The sequence below is a fragment of the Malaclemys terrapin genome, chromosome 3, assembly GCF_027887155.1.
Source record: "Malaclemys terrapin pileata isolate rMalTer1 chromosome 3, rMalTer1.hap1, whole genome shotgun sequence".
Taxonomy (NCBI): domain Eukaryota; kingdom Metazoa; phylum Chordata; order Testudines; family Emydidae; genus Malaclemys; species Malaclemys terrapin.
In genome coordinates, this window is record NC_071507.1 from 72,357,822 (window position 1) to 72,382,163 (window position 24,342).

General features: G+C 42.9%; 1 protein-coding gene across 1 annotated transcript in view; it reads left to right on the forward strand.

The window, feature by feature from the left end:
* Positions 1–24,087, forward strand: part of OPN3 (opsin 3) — a 25,025-nt gene extending 938 nt beyond the window's left edge. The window contains exons 2-4 of the mRNA XM_054024503.1: positions 15,719–16,038; positions 18,070–18,321; positions 21,789–24,087. Coding sequence (XP_053880478.1) covers positions 15,719–16,038; positions 18,070–18,321; positions 21,789–22,052 — 836 coding nt within the window. The 3' untranslated portion in view covers positions 22,053–24,087. The remainder of the gene's footprint in view (positions 1–15,718; positions 16,039–18,069; positions 18,322–21,788) is intronic.
* Positions 24,088–24,342: the final 255 nt, after the last annotated feature.

Here is a 24,342-nt window from a genome sequence, read left to right on the forward strand (position 1 = left end):
AATCATGTCCAGAAAGGCAGTTTTAGTGTGAAGTCCTGGCCAAAAAGATGGTTTCCATGAAAAGGGAATAGGGGAAAACCTGCAGTCTCTGCTTACTGTGCTTTTAGTATGTCAGATGTTAATGCTTGAAAGTAGAAAGTTTGTTTCCTGAAGTGATTATAACATTTACCAAAAGCAAGCTCAAAGACTGGGACCTTCTGCGTGGAAATTTACTTGTGTAGGGTAGTTATTATAGCCTATACCCCTTTTCGGTAACTTTTATTATCAGAAAGAAAACTCTTGACAATTAATCAGGAAAGCTATAAAGGAATCAGAGAAATGTGTCTCAACATCCCCTCCCTGCTGCCAGAAGGGTCTAAGCAAGCTGTTTAGAAAATATAGAAACATCTTCAAAGAAAGGCCTTGACTTATTTGAACATTGTGTGTCATCACTCCTAATTTGTAAGGAAAAACAAAACCTTACAGAGAAGGGAAAATTATAGCTTTAATGACACACTGGAGGCATCTGTGACCATCCAGACATCCGAGAAATCTGAATAGCATGGGGGCCACATCACAATATCAGGAAATTTAGAAGTCAGCTAGGTCTTTGTCTAGGAAGTTATCCAAAAGATGGAACATCCAAAACATGTTTTTTCCACTCTCTTTATTAATTCTGAAGACACACCAGTATTCTTGATTTGTCTGATTTATTAAAAAAATAGCATTAGTAACAGAAGTGTAATTTTTGATGCTGCTCTTATCTTGAATGTTCACTTCACCCACATGAGAAACAAGTATTATTATGAAGTACGATTTTTTGTAGTGATAAGTGTTTCTGAAACTAGTATTTACATTTTTTAAAAAGACAAAGTAAAATATGAAAGATGTTAAGTAATTTTTAGAGACAGTTTATGGAAGTCTGATAAAACACAGGATGTATTCTATCAGTGCAAGCTGCTGGAAAGAAGACAGAGTTTTTCTTTGGTGATTTAATAATGTTGTAAAAAGATACAGCAATTACTGTAAACAATCATAGAAGTAGTTAGAAAGCCAATAACCATATTTCAAATTCTTATCAGAAATTCTTTGACACACTTATAAAATACAGAGATATAGGTAGGTGTGTGCACAAAAAAATATGCATCTGCTCTACAGTCTACCTCCAATAAGCAACCCCTTTATAAGATTTCCAAACTTCCCAATATTATTTTATTTTATCTTCAGCTATAGTTCACCTTTAGTAGACAACCCATTTGGTGGTGGATTAGCTGATCACTTATGACTGATTTCACTAATGCTATTAACAGTGGAAATGCTTGTGCAATGGAGGGATGTTGTGGGTGCAAGATGCAATTAGACTGCAAACTCACTAGAATAGGAACTATTTACCGGTACTTGTTTTGTATGATGCTAGGCACATTATCAGGGTCTTAAAAGTAAACCCAGTGCTTGCCATGATAGGACAGAACCCTACTAGCATAATGTTATCTACATCAGTCAGGTATTTCAGACACTTAAAAAAAAACCCTATGCATCTGCCAGTGTTTGTTTTGCATGTGACCTCATCCAGAGAGTTTACCATTACATTTACTTAAGCAATTTAAAAATTCCATTCAATTTACCATCCTTTTTCTCACATATTGCACTGACTTCCAATGGCTACAACTTTTTACATTTTTTGTATTTAAATACATTTCCAAAATATAAAATACACTGTAGAGATCTATGTGAAAAAGCTATAATCAGATCATCATCTTCAAAAAACACCACACATTAAAACCATAAGTATACATTGCCAGGATAAATGCACTATTATCTATAGTTGAAATCATTTTCATTTCCTTTCTGGAAGTGTTAATGGCTTGTCTTTTTTAATATATCCATTCAATTATGACTGCTAAATTTTCTGCGCTTTAAAAATACAAAAACAACGCACACACACACACACACCATTCACACAAATACAACCACACGCCCACATAGAGTTGTTCCAGAAATTAAGAAATACTTTTAAGGCTGCATCTAGAAGCTGGGCCAGTGTTTACACCACAGAATCACTGATGCACATAATTACTTTCCCCTAGAATTTTCTTCCTCCTTGAATTGCCTATTGCATTGCCTGATGGAATCTGATATTTTAATGCATTTTGTTCAATTTCCACATAAAAACAAAATCATTTAACTATATGTATATATAAATAAAACCTGACTGACTATCTTAATCTGAAGGTACTCTAAATTACAGCTAATCTGAATTTTGCACATACTATTATCTCCCCCCACCCCATAACTGTAGAAAGAAGACTGTATAATCTAGACACACATGAAAAAGAACAGAATAGCCAGGCTGTATGTTTACAAATACCTGCCACTTTAAAAACAGGTGCATTCCAGACTTCCAAAATTATTGAATAGGAAGAGTTTCACTTACACATTGCATGTTAGTGACTTCTAAAGTGGAATTCTGACTTTGTCATGTCCACCATGGCATCTGTCTAAATGTGAATTTAGTGCTCAAAAAGAAGTTGAAAATTGACAGTTCTAAATTTTCTGAAGTTCATGTCCTTTTGTAAATAGACCAGGTGCAGCCTTGCACATTCCATTCTCTCACTATGCCATGGCATAGTGGCCTAACAGAGTCATTTCTAGAGTGAACAGGTAGTTCAATCATCACAGATATTGAATTCTTGGCCTCGCAAGTACCAATTAGTTTTTGTGTTGTTGACACCTGTCCACTGAGAACTTGACTCATTTCACACTGACTGACGAAAAGACATTTAGCTGTGATCACTATTGTTTGTGCTCACATCTTAAATATAGACCCAGGCATTCCTCCCTGGCAGAATAGAGGCTTATTGCATTATCTTATCCCCTACAAAGGCCAGGTTTCAACTATAGTGATCTCATTATATCCTCTAGAAGAATTTACTACCATCACAAAACCACCACACAAACTTAGGGCTGACCTACAAATAGGATATTATAGTTAAGCATTTGGGATTGAGTTATATTAACCAAGCAGACTGCAGAACATCAGCCCACTCTATCTATGCCTGCTCTGTGGCTTTCTACTAAGACATAGTTACATATAAATCCTCTTTTCTCATTCTTCACCTCTTGTGCTCACAGATTTTCCCATTGTAAACTTGAACGGTCTTCAGTTGAAAGGCCCACATTCTAGGGTGGAGACAATCTTAGATATCAGAGTTATATTCTTCACTTATTTCTTCACACACCACTTTTGCACAAGTCAGCTAAGTACTATAGGCTAAGATTTTCAAAAGTGATGAGTGATTTTTGGATGCCAATTTAAGCCATTTTAAGACAGTGGGTCTGATTTTCTGAAAGTGGGTTCGTGACCGTTTCTGAAAACCAGATCCTTTTAAGGATGGGCATCCAAAATCACTAGTTTTCAGTCTTATTTTAAACAAAGTTGTTTTTACAAAACTGCTATTGGTTATACTGTACTTTGAAGATAGATATCAAAATGCTTCTGTGTTCAACTAGAGCATATCAGTAGTACATGATAGCTATGGCATGTACAAAAAAGACATTGAGACAGCATCTGCATTTTGTATGGCATATTCTAGTTTACCATGTAATTTCTGAGAGGTTATTTCACAAATATAAGGATACTTATTTCTGTTGGGATTTTGGAACAGTGCACTTTTAAAAGTTCCTGTTTAAAAGAGCCTCTCTTTTTGAGAACTGTTTTGACAGATTGCAGGTATCTTAGCTCCAAAACTTAGTCTTTGTCAGCAAACTCCTCATTCTAAGGTTTTTCAGTCAGGGGAAAAGTAACAGGGCTTGGAACTCAACTCCAGTGAAAGTTGAGTGACTCAGGGTCCAATCTGATCCAGGGATATACAGAGCGATTTCTTATGCATTTCCTGCAGTACTCTACTTTTGCATTAATTTTGGTTCATTAGCTGACAAGACCATGTAGCAGTGGCTACTCCCCAGGCAGTAATAGGTTGCTCGGGGCCTGCTGTTCACTCTGCCAGGCTCTCAGTCTGCTATTATCTTTGGAACCAGGAAGGGTGGTTATTGGTTTGGAAAATAAAGGAAATTAGCTTTCCCAGATTGTAGCCCCCATCTAGTCCATTCAATTGTGTGGAGCCACAGTGGTTCCAATATGATGGGAAGAGATAGGTACTCCAATTAATAGGTGTATTTCAATATATAAGGAGGTCTCCATTCTGATGGCTTTGTAGGAGCTCTGTACTTGTCCTGGTGAGCTCCTCTGCCTATGAGAATATGAACCTCCTTCCCCTCCTCCCAACCTATGAGAGCCAATTTGGTAGCAGCTGGCATCTTAATTATGTTTAGTAACAAGAGCTATATTGCTGAATCTATCTGGAAGATTTCCTGTCTAGGATACATTTATCTATCCACGTGCTAGAGAGGATACCTGATAGCTAAAACACAAACCTTTTTAAACAGACTCAGTTCCCATTAACTAAAGCAGGAATTTTGCCTAAGGACCACAGAATCAGAGAATTAAACCATTAGATGTGCATCTGGTAGCTTGTCATGAATCTAAAAAATCTATAGCTAGTAGTGACCATCCGCAGACAAATTTGCAACTGCATATCAGGCTGTTTTGAATCCCAATGTATGCCATAGGGCCATGCTTTATTATCAGGCATAGGATTAGTCCTGTACACGTGATAATATTTCCTGAGGTTTCAGAAAAATGCCTGATTGACTCCAAGGAGCATATTGTTCTCTTGCTACATACACAATTTCAGCTAACACTGATGAGGGTTATTCCACCTATCAAAAATACTATTTTCATAAACGTTTGCAAATACATTGAAATTTGTCTTAAGCAAGCTGTCAAAAGAATGCTGAATTGGTTGCATACAGAAATTATCTTAAGAAAGGTATTTCTGAGGCAAGCGTGTTAACTTGCACAGATTTCACTGTCTCATACTCCTAGTGATTTTAGGAAGTTCATGTAATCAGTTTGTAGGAACAGTACTCTAATTATACTGCTCTACAGCCAAAATGCTTCTGAAATAAATGTAGTCAAACTTTACTAATTCTGGGTCACTGAGAACGAAAATGATGCTTAAAATTGTTGATTGGCTCTAGTTTTCAAGATATACTATTGGGTCAGTATATACGACCCTTGACTTGGGAATGGTGGAGGATGAGTGAGTTATAAAGGGAAGGGATCTCAATTTAAACCAGAAATGACTAAAATACATCTTTGACTGGATCTATGAATAAATCTATGACTGGGTTTGGACAGTACTTGCTTTTTAGGCAAAACAATGAATGATGCAATCTGAAGCTGGTATTGCATCATACATGATATGAATTGCATCATGTTATTCCTAGAAGTCATGGATGATGCAATCATAACGAAGCTTACATCACTCTGCTGAACAAATTGCCCTATATCAGCTCTAGAAATCATACAGTGTCGTGCTCTCTTATTTGTCAGTGTTTGATTTTGCAAAGGGACACATTTCTGTTTAGCCAAAGTGAGCAGAGATGCCTCGTACTTGTGTGAACAGTGCAGATAACTTCTGTTATGTTTGTGGTGAAGTGACTTTTGCATCACAAAAGCGCAGTATAACCACTATGGTTAAGAAAACCTATCACCTTTATTTTGGCTGCAAAATGGGAGATCAGGACAAGAGGTGGGCCCCACCCATATGCTGCAACACTTGTGCAACAAATCTTCGCCAGAGGTTGAACAGGAAAAGGAGATCTATGCCTTTTGCAGTGCCAATGATTTGGAGAGAGCCAACAGATCATACCAGCAATTGTTACTTCTGCATGGTGCCTCCAGTTGGGAAAGGTGTGTCAAAGAAGAAAAAGTGGACTGTGCATTATCCAAACATTCCATCATCTATACGCCCAGTACCGCACGGAGAAGGACTGCCGGTTCCTGATGCCCCAGAATAATTCTCACTTGAGTCAGACAAGGAAGAGGAACAGGATGAAACTTCTGGTCCTGAACCATCAATGTCACAGGACCCACATTTTCTCCCATCCTCCTCCTCTGAACCACACCTCATAACACAAGGTGAACTGAATGACCTTGTCAGGGATTTGGAACTACCCAAGAGTAAGGCAGAGCTGTTGGGCTCCAGACTACGCGGTGGAATCTCCTGGCAGGTGATGTTAGGGTTTCCATGTTCTTGACCGTCAAAAGGATCTTGTCCCATTCTTCTTCATGGAAGGTGATCTTGCAGCCTGCAACAACATCGATGGTATGATGGCAGCCCTCAACATCATTCACGATCCAGATGAGTGGAGACTGTTCATTGATTCACCGAAGACTAGTCTTCAAGCTGTTTTACTGCATAATGGCAATGTTTTGCCATCAATTCCAGTTGGTCATGCAGTCCATATGAAGGAAACCTATGACAACATGAAACAACTTTTGAGGTGCATAAACTATGACCAACATCAGTGGCAGCTTTGTGGCGATTTGAAGGTTGTTGCTCTCTTCCTCTCTTGGAGGAAAAGTGTTCAGCATCCACCACTTGTTGAATCAAGGAAGATTTTGTTACCACCCTGTAGTAGGGTTGCGCCGGGGCTCTACCCTCCAAGACGGAGGGGTACCACACCGGCTCACTAAAGCGCAGACAGTCCAAGCTCAGGTCCCTTTACGCAGGGGCTGAGTGGCCCACAGTTCAGGAGCTCAGGCCCTTAGGCAGGGGCTGAGCGCTAATTACCAGTTTAAGCAGGCCCAGGCCCTGGATCAGGGCGGGGCACAAACAGTCACAGCTCAGGCCCTTGGATGCAGGAGCTGAGCAAACAAGAAGTTAAGGAGCTCAGGCCCCCTTGTGCAGGGGCTGAGCAGACAAGCAGTTAAGGTAAGCCCAGGCTCCTACACCTGAGCGTTGGGTGAAGGGGAAGCCTGCCACCCGTGTGGGATGGCAGGGGGGAATGCAGGCCCACCCACTCCACTGCGTTCCAGCCCGGGGCCCTAGCAGCAGTTACTGCCGCTGCTGGTCAGTGGGGTATCCTGACTGAAACACACTGACATCGGCTCACAGGCTTCTGCAGCCTGACCGGGGTCAGCTACCCCCGGGCTACTTCCATGTTCCCCCTCGGGGCCTACCTCGTTGGCGATGCCGGGTTCGGGCCAGTCCAGCAGCATCGGTTCCTCGGGTGCGGGGCTTGGGGGCCGGTCCGGCAGCTCTCCCCCAGGGTAGCTGGCACGGGGCAGGCTTGACTCCTCCTCGGGGCAGCTGGTCCGGGGCACGCTTGGCCAGTCCTCCTCGGGGCAGCTGGTCCGGGGCACGCTTGGCCAGTCCTCCTCGGGGCAGCTGGTCCGGGGCAGGCTTGGCCAGTCCTCCTCGGGGCAGCTGGTCCGGGGCAGGCTTGGCCAGTCCTCCTCGGGGTAACGGGTCCGGGGCAGGCTGGGCCAGTCCTCCTCGGGGTACCTGGCGAGAGGTAGGCTTGACCGGCGCGGGAGGTTAGTAGGCGGCTCGCGGCCTGCAGCTGTCTCCCAAGCGGGAGCTTGGCCCGGGACGTCTGCTCTCTCTGGCGGTCTGGGCCTCACTGAGCTCTGCTGGCGGGCTTTTATACTTCCGGGCCGGGGCTGTGACCTTGGAGGGGCGGGCCCCGGACCCGGTGGCTCTGCCCACGCTGAGGTTGGAGGAAGCTCGGCCCTGTCAGAGACGGAGCGGTGCCACACCGGCTCACTACACACCCTTACACATCAAGCTGGATCTGATGAAGAACTTTGTCAAGGCCATTGACAAAACACAAGCAGCTTTCAAGTACCTCCGTGGAAAATTTCCAAGGTTAAGTGAAGCTAAGATAAAGGAAGGTGTCTTTGTTGGTCCTCAGACTCGTGAACTTCTTCGAGATGATGCATTTGACCATGCACTGCATGGCAAGGAAAAGACGGCATGGAAAGCCTTCCAGTTAGTGGCAATAAATTTTCTCGGAAACAACAAGGCAGACAACTACAGGTTGTTGGTGGAAAACCTCCTCAAGGCATACAAAAGCCTTGGTTGCAACATGTCACTAAAGATACATTTTTTGCACTCTCATCTAGATTTTTTTCCACCGAACTGCAGAGCAGTGAGCAACAAGCACGGCGAACGATTTCACCAGGACATTGCAACAATGGAGAAACGCTATCAGGGCAAATGGAGCCCATCAATGCTTGCAGACTATTGCTGGACAGTGATAAGAGATGCTCCATTTAATGAATACAAGAAACAAGCCAAGAAGCTCCGAGTAGACACTGAATAGGACTAAACTATGTACATAATAGTTTTTTGCCTTTTGTTTCATAATAAATTTTATTTATATAACCCTTTTGCTGATTTTTAAAGTGTTACATAAACAGGACAGGTGAAATATTATCATGTAAAGCTACCATAAACACATGAAAAGACCTAGGTTTACAATTTATGAATATAACTCTACTATCTACACAATATACATAGACATAAAATGTAAAAACTTAAATATCTTAGAAACAGTAGCCAATCAGTTGTTTTAATTGTCATATTTGAATTCAGCACATCAAAATACATAATAAATAGCACATTTTATCTCTGAAGCAGACGACTTCTCAAAAATTGTAGACCAGTGTTATGAATGGAAAGCCATGTCCTTCCTAACAGCATGCTATTTTTTTTTGTAAAGATATATATTGGAACATATTTTAAACGTCCAGCTCTTAATAGCCATTTGACTGAAAATATTCTCCCCACACTGTTGGAGAGATCATAGTGTATGCAATAGCTAAATTATGGCTCATTAGCTTCACAGATAATTGGATTCCTGAGCTGTAGCAGATACAAATGACATTCCTTGAAAACTGAAATCTGTTCTAAGTAGACCAGTTTGTTAAAAGTGAACTGCCAAGTAAATATTACAAGTTAGGGCTTTATGGTCTCCTACACTAGAGTGAGGAGAAAAACTAGAAAGTTTTCCCAGCCATTTTATAGCCTCTTCTCTCTTGGGGAATACCTTGGCCCTGGTCTACACTATGGGGTTAGGTCGAATTTAGCCGTGTTAGGTCGATTTAAAAATGACCGCATCCACACAACCAACCCCGTTCTGTCGAACTAAAGGGCTCTTAAAATTGACTTCTGTACTCCTCCCTGGCAAGGGGAGTAGCACTAAAATCGACCTTGCTGGGTCGAATTTGGGGTAGTATGGACACAAATTGATGATATTGGCCTCCGGGAGCTATCCCAGAGTGCTCCAATGTGACCGCTCTGGACAGCACTTTCAACTCTGATGCATTAGCCAGGTACACAGGAAAAGCCCCGGGAACTTTTGAATTTCATTTCCTGTTTGGTCAGCCTGGTGAGCTCAGCTGCACTCAGCAGCACAGGTGACCATGCAGTCCCAGAATCAAAAACAAGCTCCAGCATGGACTGAAAGGGAGACACTGGATCTGATTGCTGTATGGGGAGAAGAATCTGTGCAAGCCGAACTACGATCCAAAAGAAGAAATGCAAATATATTTGCCAAGATCTCACAGGACATGTTGGACAGAGGCTACACCAGAGACACACAGCACTGCCGGGTGAAAGTTATGGAGCTCAGGCCAGCCTACCAAAAGACAAAGGAGGCAAACAGTCACTCCGGGTCAGAGCCCCACACATGCCACTTCTATGACCAGCTCATGGCATTCTAGGTGGGGACCCTACCACTATCCCACCACTGTCCATGGACACCTGCAAGGGGGGCGTCTCACGCAACAGGGAGGAGGATTTTGTGGATGAGGAAGAGGAGGAGGAGAATGAGCAGCAGGCAAGTGGTGAATCCATTCTCCCTGGCAGCCAGGAACTTTTCATCAACCTGGAGCCAATACCTTCCCAAGGCGGGATCCCCGACCCTGAGGCCGGAGAAGGCATCTCTGGTGAGTGCACATTTGTAACTACAGTACAAGGTTTACAAGCAATAGTGTTCATGGTCACCTGGTTGAAATAGGGGAATTTTTGTAAGGGAACAATAAAAGGACCCCGTTCATGCTGGGCTGTTTGCTTTTGGCTAAAAGGGATCATTCCGGAGAATAGCCATGCAACAGGGGGCGGGAGGAAGGGATCATCCCAGAGAATAGCCACGCGGTGGGGTGGGGGTAGGTGTGTGCTGCACATCTACCCGAATACTGCAGCCCCTCCTTTTAAATATGAAACCCAATCCATTGTTTGCTCTGGGAAAGGGGGGCGCTGGAGTTTGAAAACATTCCCTTATGTTATGAAGGCATAAGAAGCCAACCCAATTTTACTCTCCCTTTTTATCTCCCCCCAGGTGCAAATGTTTCTACGCTCCCCCTATCATCTCCGTCTCTGCGGTTATCGCAGATTAGAAGGCGGAAAAAACACACTTGCGATGACATGTTTTCTGAGCTGATGCAGTCCTCCCGCACTAATAAGGCACAGCTCAATGCATGGAGGCATTCAGTGGCAGAGGCCAGGAAAGAATTGAGTGAGTGTGAAGAGCGGAGGCAGGACGCGATGCTGAGGCTAATGGGGTAGGAAATGGACATGCAGAGGCATTTGTTGGGGGAGCAAACTGACATGATGAAGCGTGTGTTGGAGCTGCAGGAAAGTCAACAAGAGCACAGACCCCCACAGCATCAACTGTATAACCGCCAACCCTCCTCCCCAAATTCCATAGCCTCCTCACCCAGACGCCCAAGAACGTGGGGTGGGGGAGGCTCTGGGCACCCAGCCACTCCACTCCAGAGGATGGCCCAAGCAACAGAAGGCTGTCGTGCAAGCAGTTTGATTTGTAGTGTGGCTACAATAAACCATGTGGCCTTGTCCTTCCCTCCTCCCCCACCCCACCAGGGCTCCCTTATCCGTTATCTAATTTCTTTTTTTTGTAATTATTAAAGAAAGAATGCATGGTTTCAAAACAATAGCTACTTTATTTCGAAGGTGGGAGGGTGGTTGGCTTACAGGGAATTAAAATCAACAAAAGGGGCGGGTTTGCATCAAGGAGAAACAAACACAACTGTCACACCGAAGCCTGGCCAGTCATGGAAATTGGTTTTCAAAGCCTCTCTGATGCGCAGTGCACCTAGCTGTGCACTTCTAATCGCCCTGGTGTCTTGTTGCTCATAATCGTATGCCAGGCGATTTTCCTCAACCTTCCACCCTGCCATAAACGTCTCCCTCTTACTCTCACAGATATTATGGAGCACACAGCAAGCAGCAATAACAATGGGAATGTTGGTTGCGCTGAGGTCTGACCTCATCAGCAAACAGCGCCAGCGAACTTTTAAATGTCCAAAGGCACATTCTACCATCATTCTGCACTTGCTCAGCCTATAGTTGAACTGCTCCTTACTACTGTCCAGACTGCCTGTGTAAGGCTTCATGAGCCATGGGAGCAAGGAATAGGCTGGGTCCCCAAGGATAACTATTGGCATTTCAACATCCCCAACAGTAATTTTCTGGTATGGGAAGTAAGTCCCTTCTTGCAGCTGCTCGAACAGCCCGGAGTTCCTAAAGATGCGAGCGTCATGCACCTTTCCCGGCCATCCTATGTTGATGTCGGTGAAACGTCCCTTGTGATCCACCAGTGCTAGCAGCACCATTGAGAAGTACCCCTTCCGGTTTACATACTCATTGGCAAGGTGGTCCGGTGCCAAGACAGGGATATGCCTTCCGTGTATTGCCCCACCACAGTTAGGGAACCCCATTGGAGCACTGAGAAGAGCACGACAACGACACGAGGTAACATTTTCAAAAACACCTATGTGACTTAGTTGTCCAAGGCTCCTAAGTGCCTCATTCATTTCTGAAAATGGGCCTTAGGCTCCAAAGTAGAGCTGAATGAATAATTGATATTTTCTGTTCAGTGGCTGAACCAAAAAATAAAATAAAATAAAAATGGTTCATTTGCCCTTAAGCTGAATTTTTTTGCTCGGTTAATTTTTTCCAATCAACAAAATGAAAAAAAAAATTTTTCCCAGGTCAAACAAAACTTTTTGAATGTTAATTTGAAACATTTCATTTCAAAACAAAACAGATTCAAAACAAAACAAACTGGTTCTGTGTGCAAATGTTGATTTGAAACATTCTGACATTTCTGAAATGTTTGTTTTTTCAGCCAAAAATATTTGCCAAATTCAACCCAAATAATTTCCATGCTCTGAAAAATGATTTTTTTTAGCAAATTTACTATTTGCCAAATTTTTGTTGCCCGGATCTACTCCTCAATCACTTAGGTGACTTTGAAAACTTTACTCAAAGCCTCTTCTAGAATTACTTAATAATCTAAAATGCAGAAAGTTGCAGCAGGTATTTCAACATTTTCTGGGGAAGGCACTTAAAGAACAGCATCCCCCCATCATTTTTGTTTGTTTTGATAGTGGCTTTTCCATCCTCATCAAAACTAAATGCCAGACTTCACAGAAATGGGAGTACGGATCACCAGGGTCAAGCTATACATGGGCGATCAGATTATTACACGTTTCCCTGCACCTTGTGTCATCACTTACAGCACAGCAAAGTGAGTGCCAATAGTTACCATGCTGATTTGATAATCTTTAAATTGACACCCATGTTGGGCTGGTGTGAGTAGCTGCACAATGTACAAGCAGTGAAGAATCTGGCACCCATGGTTTCATTTGGCTGGCTCTGGTCCTGCTTGGGGATGTAAATTGTGTGTATCCCTGTAGTGGGGTGGTTACCCTGCTCCAGCCCTGAAGGGGTTAAAGCAGCGGCGTATTATCGCCTAGGCCAACAAGGCCTAGGCCTAGGGCGGCAAATTTGAGCACCCATGGAGAAGCACCCCTCCCTGCCCCACCTTCCCTGCTCCAGCTCACCTCTGCCTCCACTTCCGCGTCCTATTTCTCTCTCCTCCCTCCCAGTGCTTGTGCTGCAAAACAGCTGTTTTGTGGGGCAGGAAGGGAAGGGGGAGGAGGGGGAACGTGGCCCGCTGGGGGAAGAGGCGGGGCTGGGGCAGGGCTTTGGGGAAGGGGTTGGAATAGGGGCGGGGAAAGGGTGGAGTCAAGGCAAGGCCAGGGGCGGGCGGCAATTATTTCAGGGCCTAGGGGCGGCAAAATCATTAATCCACCACTGGGTTAAAGGCTAGGCTGATTGGGCAAACAGCCACAGCTGGCCCTATAAAAAGGGCTGTGAGGCAGCAGCTCAGACAGACTCTCTCTAGTGGTGGAGAGAGAAGGACTTGGCTGCCTGGGAGGTGAGCTGGGTGCCTGAGGTAGAGTAGGGCTGGGGAAAGGCAAAGGAGCGGGGGAGCTCCAGCCTAGCAATTCCCCAGGCTGCAGACCTGGCTAAAGGCCCAAAGCAGGTACTGGGGTTGCAGAGGTGCAGCCCAGGGTTAGGAAAGGCAGCAGGTCTAAACCCCCCTTGCCGATGAGGAGTAGTTTATAGACTGCAGTCTGCCCCAGTGAGCGGGGGCTAGACGATGACTGGCAGTCGCCACTGAGGCAAGGTGGGGATAGAGGGTTGGGGGTTCTCCTGGGAGGGGATACCAAGAAACTGCAGGGGTATTGCAGAGGGCAGACCACGAGGGAAGAGGCACCGGGGTCTGGGAGGGACATGGGGGGCCTGCGGCAAGTGGGGCATCAGCCGGCAGAGTGCGCTCCGGAGCTGGAGAGCTAATTCCCGAGACAACCTGCAGGAGGTGCCGTCCCGGTGAGTCGTCGCTTCGCTACAGTCCGCTATGCCTTCTTGGTGCTGTGTCCTATCAGCAGAAGATGAGGCTGTGACAGATATGACGAACACAGGCATAACTTGAAGCTATTGTATCCACTCTATAAATGTTATCTGTATCTTAGCAACAGGGCTTATAGGCTGCTGGTTGGGAAGGGTTACAAAGCTCAACCCAGCAACTAAAATCCATATGATATTAGCATACAATCCCTTTCTAATTCCTGATAAGCTCTTTTGAAGCCCATGCTCTTCAGTGTAATTTGTTCCTGATCCCAAATTAAGTACGCTGCCCTGAAGAACCTGTCATTAAAGAGCTTTCTTCCTAGTTGTCCAGAGAACCTTCTGTATCTTCCAGAATCACTTCGCTCCCCTGCTCTCATAAAAGCTACTCTTCTTGCAAAGAAGAAGAAGAAACAAATTATGCAGGATTCAGGGTCAAGGCCACATACCCGGTTTTCTACGTGCTAGACATGACTGTCTAGTCCCAGCTACCATCTTCATTTTCTTCATGATGAGTTTGCAGATACCAGCATAGAAAGGAAGTGCTCATACTAAAAGAGAGCTACCTTGTTTCACATCAAAGAGAGCTACAGAGTATCTGGTGCTTTCTTCTTCCCACCATGCTTTAAACAGTTCATGTTCATGAATCTCTTGTTACTTCTAAGGGAGGTATTCTACTACCACCACCTGCATTGATTGTGCACCTTTCTTACAGAGATCTTAAAACAACATCTTACTAACATTTATTAAGCCCCCCAGTGCTTCTGTGAGGTAACCAATTATACATATTTTACTGATGGATACTTTAACACAGGATACACAAAGGCAGAGACAACAAATTACATCTACCTTCAAACATGCTTATTTGCTCCTCTAAAATTAATTTTTATATAGTGCCTACTGCGACTACTGTTAACATGTGTTATATTTGTCATCCTTAAGGCATCCCAAAGTGAAAAAAGCTTCAGTTGTCTATGATTGACTTTGAAGATTTTCTTCAGGGCACAATGAATGTTCCCATTTCAGGGAATAAGACCTATATGTTCAACAGTCTCACAGCAAAATAAAAGCATGATTTTGATAAATACAAATCTCCATGCAGAAATCAAACATTTTATGTGCATGACAAAATATCCATTCTTCCTATTAAAAAGGACATATGCAAATTCTATTAGAGAGATTTGCATCCAACCCATGCTGAGTGCTATGAAATAAATACATTTGTGTTTAGGCTTTGTTGTTAAGAGAAGAGACACTCTTGATAAATCAGCAGTGGTAGCACAGGGCTTCTGTTGACTGAAGTTTTCACTATGTTAACAAAATAGACACTGATCATTAATTTCCACAACTCATGTAGATTCAAATCCTGCAGTCCTAATTCAGGCAAAACTCCCATTGAAGAGAATGAGTCACAATAAAAAGTGCTGGTAGGATGTACTGTTCAGTACTGACCTTAATTTAAGGCTCCTGTCATGCTGTATTCATTAGAAGTGTGGGCTTGAAATGTGCCAGCACTTCAAAAGAAAAATATGGTATTGAAACTCCCACTGTAGCTTCTGTGACAGTTCAGCTGTCAAAAGTTGGAATTCTACTAATTCATGTTGTTTGGGAGATTTAATTGTGCCTTTCAGAACATTCAAATGTTTTAATTGCTTTTAAATTTAGTCTTCGCTCTGAATTTCCTGGGTTTCTAATAGGTGCTGTGGTTTACGACAGCATTCTTTTACAATGTTTTACCCTTAAATGTACCTGCAACATTAACCCCTGCTTAACCAAGCTGTATTTAGGACTATACAGATTAACCTGGACCCTTCTTCCTCTTCCATATGCCACACATAGGCTGTGAAGTTCAAAAGTTGCACAGCAATCAGATTCTGAGACCCTTACTCGCTTTGAATAGTCCCTATGAAATTGGTGGAATTATTTGTAGAGGGAGGTGCCCTCAATAGGCTTAAAGATGTCAGAATTGGACCCATAACGTGTAATTTTGCAATGTCGATTAGAGATGGTAAGCTTCCCCTGCTGACAGACTACTAGTGGGGTGACAATATGTTCATGACTCTCTACTTATTGATAACAATTTGCTTTCTTTCCTTTATTTCTCCTTACAGGAATTGTTTCCATCATGACCCTCACCGTTCTTGCCTACGAGCGCTACATTCGAGTCGTTCATGCAAAAGTGATTGATTTCTCTTGGTCCTGGAGGGCCATCACCTACATCTGGTTGTACTCGTTAGCTTGGACAGGAGCGCCCCTTCTAGGCTGGAACAGATATACACTGGAGATACATGGACTGGGTTGTTCAGTGGACTGGCAGTCAAAAAACCCCCGTGATGCCTCCTTTGTGCTCTTTTTCTTTCTTGGTTGCCTAGTGGCACCTGTGGGGATCATGGCCTATTGCTATGGCCATATTCTATATACAATAAGAATGGTGAGTTGAAACAAGCAAGCAGCATATGCAATGAATAATTTCAATGAAAAGGTAAAGGAGTAATTGGTCTTGGAGATGTACATAGTCCAAGGTTTTATTGATAAGATATCCTAATCCCTTTGGCAACTTTGACAATTTCAGCCTAGAGTACAGTGCTCCTTATCTCATGTAGTATCTTTACTTTCCATTAATGTGCCTCATTTTTTCCTGTTCCCTTTCATGAAAAGCAGAATCTCATTTTGAATGCTATTAGAAAAATTACCTAGAGATAAAAAAGATAATACTTCTGAGATGGGAGGAGAGTGTGAGATAAAAAAAGTCTCATGAGACTCTAAAAATAATCCTACAATACAAATTTGATAAAGCAATAACATAAAATATTAATGCTAGCATTGATTGGAACAATAGGAATTTCCCTTTGACGATTTATTGTTCAGTAATCTAGAGACCTGGGGTAGGTATGCATTGTTTTTATATCCAGTGCATCCCTTTTACTTTGTGAGCCATCAGTCTTTTGAGGCAATAGCCCAAACACCTCTTTTTGTAAAACACAGTTACTATCAGGGATGTTTGTTCAGATAATATTCTACATCTAGGTCAGCAGTTCTAATTCAGTCCAAATCTGCAGTAATTAGAAATTGTTATTGTTTGAGTTTGGTAGTCTCAGTCCAGTTTACAGTGGACCAGCATCTATATCAAACAACTATAATTGATAGTAATTAGGGAGATACGAGTGTTACACACGTACTTCTCTCCTGAAAGTCACTCAGCTAATGCTGAGAGCTGAAGTGGCATAGAGAATGAACTATCATCTCCCCTCAAGAAGTGGTGCCACCATGTTAGGATTATAAATCAATTGGCAGGGCAGCATGGAGAATCTTGTGCAGTAGAACCTCCGTTACAGACACCTCGGGAATGGAGGTTTTCCATAACGGAAATGTTCTGTAATTCTGAACAAGAGGTTACGGATTTCACCCACGGGGAAGGGAGATGTTGCGGCTGCAACTGCAGGGGGGGGGGGAAAGGGAGTCAGGGCTTCTGATCCTTGGGGTGCCAGGGTTCCCAACAGAGGGCTCAGGGCTTCTGCCCCATGGGAGTACTAGAGCACAGGGCTTTAGACCTGGGGGGTGTAAAGGCTCCATGGCTCCGTTCCCAGCTTCAGCAGATGCGGGGGCTCTAGTTATGGGGCAAGCACTGGGGCTGAAACTGGCACCCCCCTCATAACTAAAGCCCTGAGCCCTGGTGCCCCACGTGGGGCTGAAGCCAACAATGGAGCTGCAGGACTGAAGTGCTGAGCCCTGGAGTCCCCAGCAGGGCTGAAGCCGGGAGTGGAGCCATGAGGCTGAAGCCCTGAGCCCGAGTGCTCCCCCTGGTCTAAAGCCCTGAGTCATGGTGCTCCTGAGGTCAGAAGCCCAGAGTCACCCCTGCCCAGAGCCTGGGATTCCTCTCCCCTCCCTCCATGGGTGCAGTCCCAACCCCCCTTGACTGAAGCCCAGAACCCCAGGGCTAAAGCCCAGAGGCAATACAGTATTTGCTGGAGTGGGGTTGTCTGTGCTGCTGCCTGATTGATTACTTCCAGTTCCACAGGGTGTCCTGTTGACTGGTAAGTCTGTAACTCTGGTGTTCATATCTTTGAGGTTCTACTGTACTGGCAATTCTCATATTCATACAAAATTTGAGAAAAAAAAATCAGCCAGAGACTAGAAACTTTCTATGTTAATGGATGGGTGCATGTTAGTTTCCCTAAAATACTTTCATTTGAATGAAGAAAAAGTAATGTGAGGTCATTTGTATGTCATTCATTTTCCCGTATCTCCACAAAATATATCTGCACCTTATTTACTACACATCCTAAATGAGCAGGAAACACACCTGTTCAGTTGCAAGAGAACTAGAGTGTCTTGAAATGGGATTAATAGTCTCTGCTCCTAAAAAACTATAGGCTAGGGAATTGAGAATTAACAAAAACTAAAAATTAAAAAGATATTTGTTGCATTTGTTTTCAGCCGTTTCCCTTTTTCCCCCCTGCAGCTTCGCTGTGTTGAAGATTTTCAGACCATTCAAGTGATCAAACTCCTAAGATATGAAAAGAAAGTGGCTAAAATGTGTTTTTTAATGATCTCCACATTCCTTATCTGTTGGATGCCTTATGCAGTGGTCTCCCTTTTAGTAGCTTCTGGCTACGGCAACCTTGTAACTCCAACAGTGGCTATTATCCCATCTTTCTTTGCCAAATCAAGCACTGCATATAATCCAGTCATCTACATCTTCATGAGCAGAAAGGTAGGTTAATCACAAACTTACGTACCTGAGCAGTCAAAGGAAGCATATGGCACAGCGGTGAGGATTATACTGGATGTGGAGTCCAGTTTTCAAACTTGAACACTTAATTTAAGGGCAGTTATAATAATAATGGAGATATCCCATCTCCTAGAACTGGAAGGGACCTTGAAAGGTCATCGAGTCCAGCCCCCTGCCTTCACTAGCAGGGCCAACTACTGATTTTGCCCCAGATCCCCAAGTGGCCCCCTCAAGGATTGAACTCACAACCCTGGGTTTAGCAGGCCAATGCTCAAACCACTGTATTAGTATTATTGTAACCAAAGGTATATCCATTAATATATTAAGATAAGGATGTTCCCTAGAGCTGACTGGAAAAAACAGATTTTTGGCTTAAACATTCTAGATTTTAAAATTTTGTCTTATCACAAATTGGGGCAAAGAGTCAAAATTTTGAATTTTGTTAATGAAGTTTATTCCAGAAGTTTCAAGAGGAAACTTGAAGAAATCAAGAGGTTTTGTTAAAAAAAAAAAAAAATTCATTTTGACTTCAACCTTTATTTTTTTACAAATAAAATACAATATTTCTAAATTAAAAGTAATTTCAGAATGAAAAATCAAAACATTCTGTTCTGAAAATGTTGAAACAGAATGTTTTGACATGTTTAAAATATTCCATTTTCAATTATTTTCAAACTGAACATTTTGTCAAAAGTGACATGTTCCTATGGAACGTTTGCTTTGCCAGTTTGGTATTTTTCCAATGGAAGGATGTTCAGTCAGAATAATTTGTGAATCTTAGTGAATTGCATTTTGGAGCAATTGAAACAGGGGAACAAAACAGAAAACACTTGCTTTGTATGAGAAAATGGAGATTTAATTTTATAGGCGTCTTTCCTAGTCTCTCTTCTGAGCATTAGGCTATTTCACTAGTGGCAATAGTCAACTTATCTGAATAAGCTTCTACAGGACAAAAGGGAATGGAAATTTACACCTGTGAGGAAGCTAGGCATCTATGAAAAATCACTTGCATCATAATAAAGCTAAACACCACTATGAAGCAAAGCATCATTTGGAAATAGCCTGCACATTGCAGCCCATCTAAACATCCTTCCTAGTTTACTTTAAGCAGAGTTTCAATACAACAGACTTCTCTATATACACAAAGTAGCATAATATGACAAAGAAAAGAGAAATATGAATATTTTCTGTCAGGGCCGGCGCTTCCACTAGCCGACCCTAGGCGGTCGCCTAGGGCGGCAGGATTTGGGGGGGCTGCATTTTGCCATCCTCAGCGGCAATTCGGCGGCGGGGGTCCTTCCGCTCCGCGTCTTTGGTGCGCTTCTGCGGCGGGTCCTTCACTCGCTCCGGGACCCGCCGCCGAAGCGCCCCAAAGTCACAGAGCGGAAGGACCCCCGCCGCCGAATGCTCTGAGGAGGAGCGCTGCCGCCTAGGACGGCAAAAACCCTGGCGCCGCTCCTGTTTTCTGTATGGCCTTCCCTGACTTTTGGTTATCTTTTAGAGATGAAGTTTTCCAGGATCTCCCACTTGGGCTTTACAGTCATATACTTAAAGAATATTTGGAACTAAGTAATTTTGATGTAGCGGCTCTGACTCAATCCCCAGATCACAAACTGATTCCCAGTACAATACAATAGCAACCACATAAACTACTGAAGCTCACGGGGACCCATCAACTGAGTGAGATTCTGTAGGGTTGATATCTGTACATGAGCTTAATTCATCCCAGACATAATGCCTAGAGCTGGTGGGAAGTTTTCTGACAAAACGTAACTACGTTTAATTGGAAAATGCCAATTCGCTAGCCCAAAATGTTTGGTAGACTATTGCCTGTGTTTTGGCAAAAGTTTTGTCTAATCTGCATGTTTCCGTTGGAGACCTGCTGGGGTTGCAGCGTGAGCAGCTCCATAGCAGAGAGCCTGGCTGGAGTCATGTTTCCAGGTACAGTTAGGCTCGCTTGCCCCACTCCACAGCAGATGGCTTCCCAGCCCCTGAATTGGGGCTGGGTCTCCAGGAGCTGTCAGCAGAGCCCTAGGGATCATTGGAAGCAGGCTGTCTACCAGGCAGTATTTCCCAGGGACACAAAGATGGGGAAAATGATCGTAGAGGGTAACCCCTAAAAATGCTGAGGGGTCGGCCACCAAGGACTCTCCCACCCAAGTCCTGAAATTGAAGCGGGGGTGCTGGGGCTTTTTCAGAGCATGGTTTTTGTGGGAATGCCCAACCACAATTCCAGGGATTTCTTTAGATCCCCTCAAGATATTGCCAAATTAATTTGTTTTGTTAAACTGATGAGTTCTCAGGGATCAAGTTCACTTTGAGTTTTTCAGGTTTGTGAAGATTTGGAAGTACTATACACGTTGTTATGGTGAAAGTAAAACCATATTTGCCACATTTAACACAGTTCTACTCTTAGAAGCCTTAAAATTTTATCTAATTAGGAGAGTTGCCACAGAGTATCTTGCACTACATATCCGTAAAGTAAGATCGCATGTATCATATGTGAGTGTGGTTAAAATGGGACAGACGAGTGCAGATCACATCCCAGATCTAACTACATTAATGTAGGGAAGCATTTATAGTTTTCCTTTCCACTACTATTTTTACTCAAAGGGAAAATTAGTTAGTTCATTGTTGCCGACCATTGGGATGTTATTGCAAGTCCATAAAATTTGGTGTTTAATAAAGTTCCAGTTTCTGGAGCCATGCAAATCACAGGAGAAACTCAGATTTTTTTTAAATGGTTGTAGGGTAAAAACTTAGCATTATGAACTCTAGAGGCTCTAAAATCTTGATTAAGCCAAACTCATGATTTTTTGGGGTGCCTGACTGAAGATTTTTGAATATTTGAAGTTGGCAATATTGAGTTAATGAAAAAAATATTAGAACTATTCTACAGCAACATATGCTCATATGCACAGTAACCAACCCCACCATAGGGTGGCTCTGGGAGTGCTGTGGTACACCACCTCGGTAGTGTTCTCTGTAGAAAAGAGCTTAGAGGCAAGCATTGCAGGCTGCCTTGCCCCCTCTCCATAGCCAGCTCCTAGGCTATTGTGCCTGGCCTACTGCTCATACTTGCATGCAGCCTCTCCAGTTAGCTCCCAGTCTCTCCTAAACCCAGCTCCCTGTTACCTCCTTTTCCTGTTCTCTAAGGATTATGGAGCCCTCTACTGGCAACATATTTAACTGAGTAACAGTGATCTCAACCGGCTAGTTGGTCCCCTCCAGCTCATTTGAATGTGTGGGGTGCATAAGGAGGAAAGGTACCCAGTAATGAGCCAGTAAGTTCATTGCACTACTCCTGGTCATTCGAAACCAGTTGACAACTACAGAAACCAGTATAACAATTCACTGAGAACTACTTGATACACTTGTCATCACTGGATGCATTGTGAAAGTGAGAGCTTTGAAAGGTGTAATTTGAGTCTAATTTTTCCTCTTTGCAGTTTCGACGATGCCTTTTGCAGCTCTTGTGCTTTCGCCTGCTAAGATTCCAGAGGACCGTGAAAGAAATACCAGTGTTAGGAAATGAAAAGCCAATAAGACCAATAGTTATGTCCCAGAAAGCTGGGGACAGGCCAAAGAAGAAAGTGACTTTTAGCTCTTCCTCAATCATTTTTATCATCACTGGTGATGACACCCAGCAAATGGACAACAGCAGCAAACACAATGGTACGAAAGTAAATGTGATCCAAGTAAAGCCACTATAGGGATTAAGCTACAACGTGTGTCAGAACCTGACTGGACTTTAGCCAATTAAACTGTTTGGTCATCTTCTTTGATGATAGTGTAATGAAGAAAGCACTGTCCTTCAGCTGCGAAATACTGAAGCAATTCAGTGGGTGAAACTCTGAACAATTTAATCATGGTAACCGTATAGAAATCTTTACATTTGTACCCAACATGTTGCTAGACTCTGAATTTTTTTAAAACATGATTAATCAGCATTCCTTGCACCATAGACTTACCTGGAAAATGCAGGGAGTTTCAGAAGTAGGACTTGGGTTTGCTGACTAGAATCTGATCTTGACAAAAAAAAAAAAAAAAAAAAAAGTTGACTTTCAAATTGCCCCCTCTACAGTCAGACACAGTACAAAGCTGGTAGAAAGTTGCCCCCTTTGTTTAGTCAAAGTTGTCCTGTTGTTGTTTTGGTGCTACTCATTAGGTGCCCTTAACCACTTTGAGAGGTGTTCCGGAGAAATAAAAATATATATTTTTAGAAAAAGGAAATAAAGGGACTGGTGAAGAGATGACAAAAAGGAGAGTATCAGAAATTTTACACACCACTACATCCTGCTTTAGTTTAAAAAACCCAACCAAACAAAAAACAAATAGAGGAAAATATAGATTAGCAGGGACTGAAAACCAAACCAAACTCATACACACATTTATCATTACATGGAACAGAGGCCCTGACTACTTTTTGAAAATTAAATCTGCTGTGATATTTTTGTGAGTGTAGCAGGTGTCAACCCAGCTGCTTCTGCTTAAATTTCAGATCTGAGTAATAACTTTTCCTTCTTAAAATACACTCAGCAGAACAGTTACAGAAGTTACTCTGTACTTACCTTCGTAAAAAAGTCATGGGAATTATTGCTGGCAAAAAATAGTTGCAGAGCTGCACTCCAGAGGTAGCTGCATTTCAGCAGTAGACAAGTAATTCCTATGTTTGTTGGGCTAGAATCAACACATGGGACTTGAGTCTCCTCTCCACTACATTAGTTTTACACCAGTGAACTGTATATAAATCAATGGAATTTCACTGATGTGTAATGGAATAGAGAATCAGGCCCATAGACTCCCTGGGTGGGTGTTGTTTTAGGCCACCCCTTCAGCACTAGCTGCCGATGGGGCAATATGGAGCCCCAAGTATAACTTGCAGCTGCTCCACTCTGATGGAAACTGGAGGAAAAGCAGACAGTGGGGCAAAGGGACCAGGCTGTACACCTGTCTGCACTAACAAGAGTTGATCTGGCCTGAAAGAATTAAGCTCTCAAAAAAATTAATAGGGACCAGAAACAAAAGTTCTCAGTGGGAGCCTGATCCCTGGAGATACTGACTGAACTCAACTCACATTAAAGTGACTAACCCAGTCCCCTCCCTTTCCTCTTTCAAGAAGGTAGTGACAGGTGGTACTAGCTTTGAGCAGTCCTTGAACTCCTCAGACACAAGACAGATTTTTTTTCTTGCACCTATGCAGGGGTGCAGTGGCATGAAGTACCTTGTACACACACCCCTCTAATGCATCTGCACTGGTAATCTGACTCTATATGCAATGTTTTAAATACACACACAAGAGTATATAAGCAGTAGTTCATCTGGGAAAGAACACAGGTGAAACACTTGTCTACTTCCCTCCCCCAATAGGCATTGATTTGAGCTGTTTCATGAATTCAGATACATTTCCTTAATGTAGGTTATCAGTTTCCATGTCCAGGACCCCTTGTCCCCCCCCACCAATGATCACTACCTATGCACATTTGTTTTTGCCAAAGAGAAAGAAATGCACCAGAAATCCAAATAAATTACCATCCTTTCACAGAATAGTATACGTTTGATATTTTAGCATTTTATGTATTTTGAGCCTTTTATGAAAGATTAAATTTACCTTATTTATAGTAAATTAAATTATGGTCAAGTATTTTCTCCTTTTGAGAAGAAAATGGCTCTTAGTACCACCTACTGGACAAATCTAGAGTTTCTGAGGAACTGACAACAATAGCATTTTGCTTTTTGCCCTGTTGAAATTGCACAGAAAGCTACTGATTTATTTTTTAAGGAACTCTCATAAAATCAACTTTCTTCAGAGAGATCCTGTCATGGATTTTAACCCCCAGTTCACATGGGTAAGGAGTTACCATGAAATTAAAAATAAATGAACTACTAGATTTAAAAATAAAAAATTTTCCCCTGCAGTATTTGCAACCCCAAAACAATATATGTTATGAATGTCACCATCTATAACACAGTGTGATAAAATAGTAAATGAAAAACAAATAA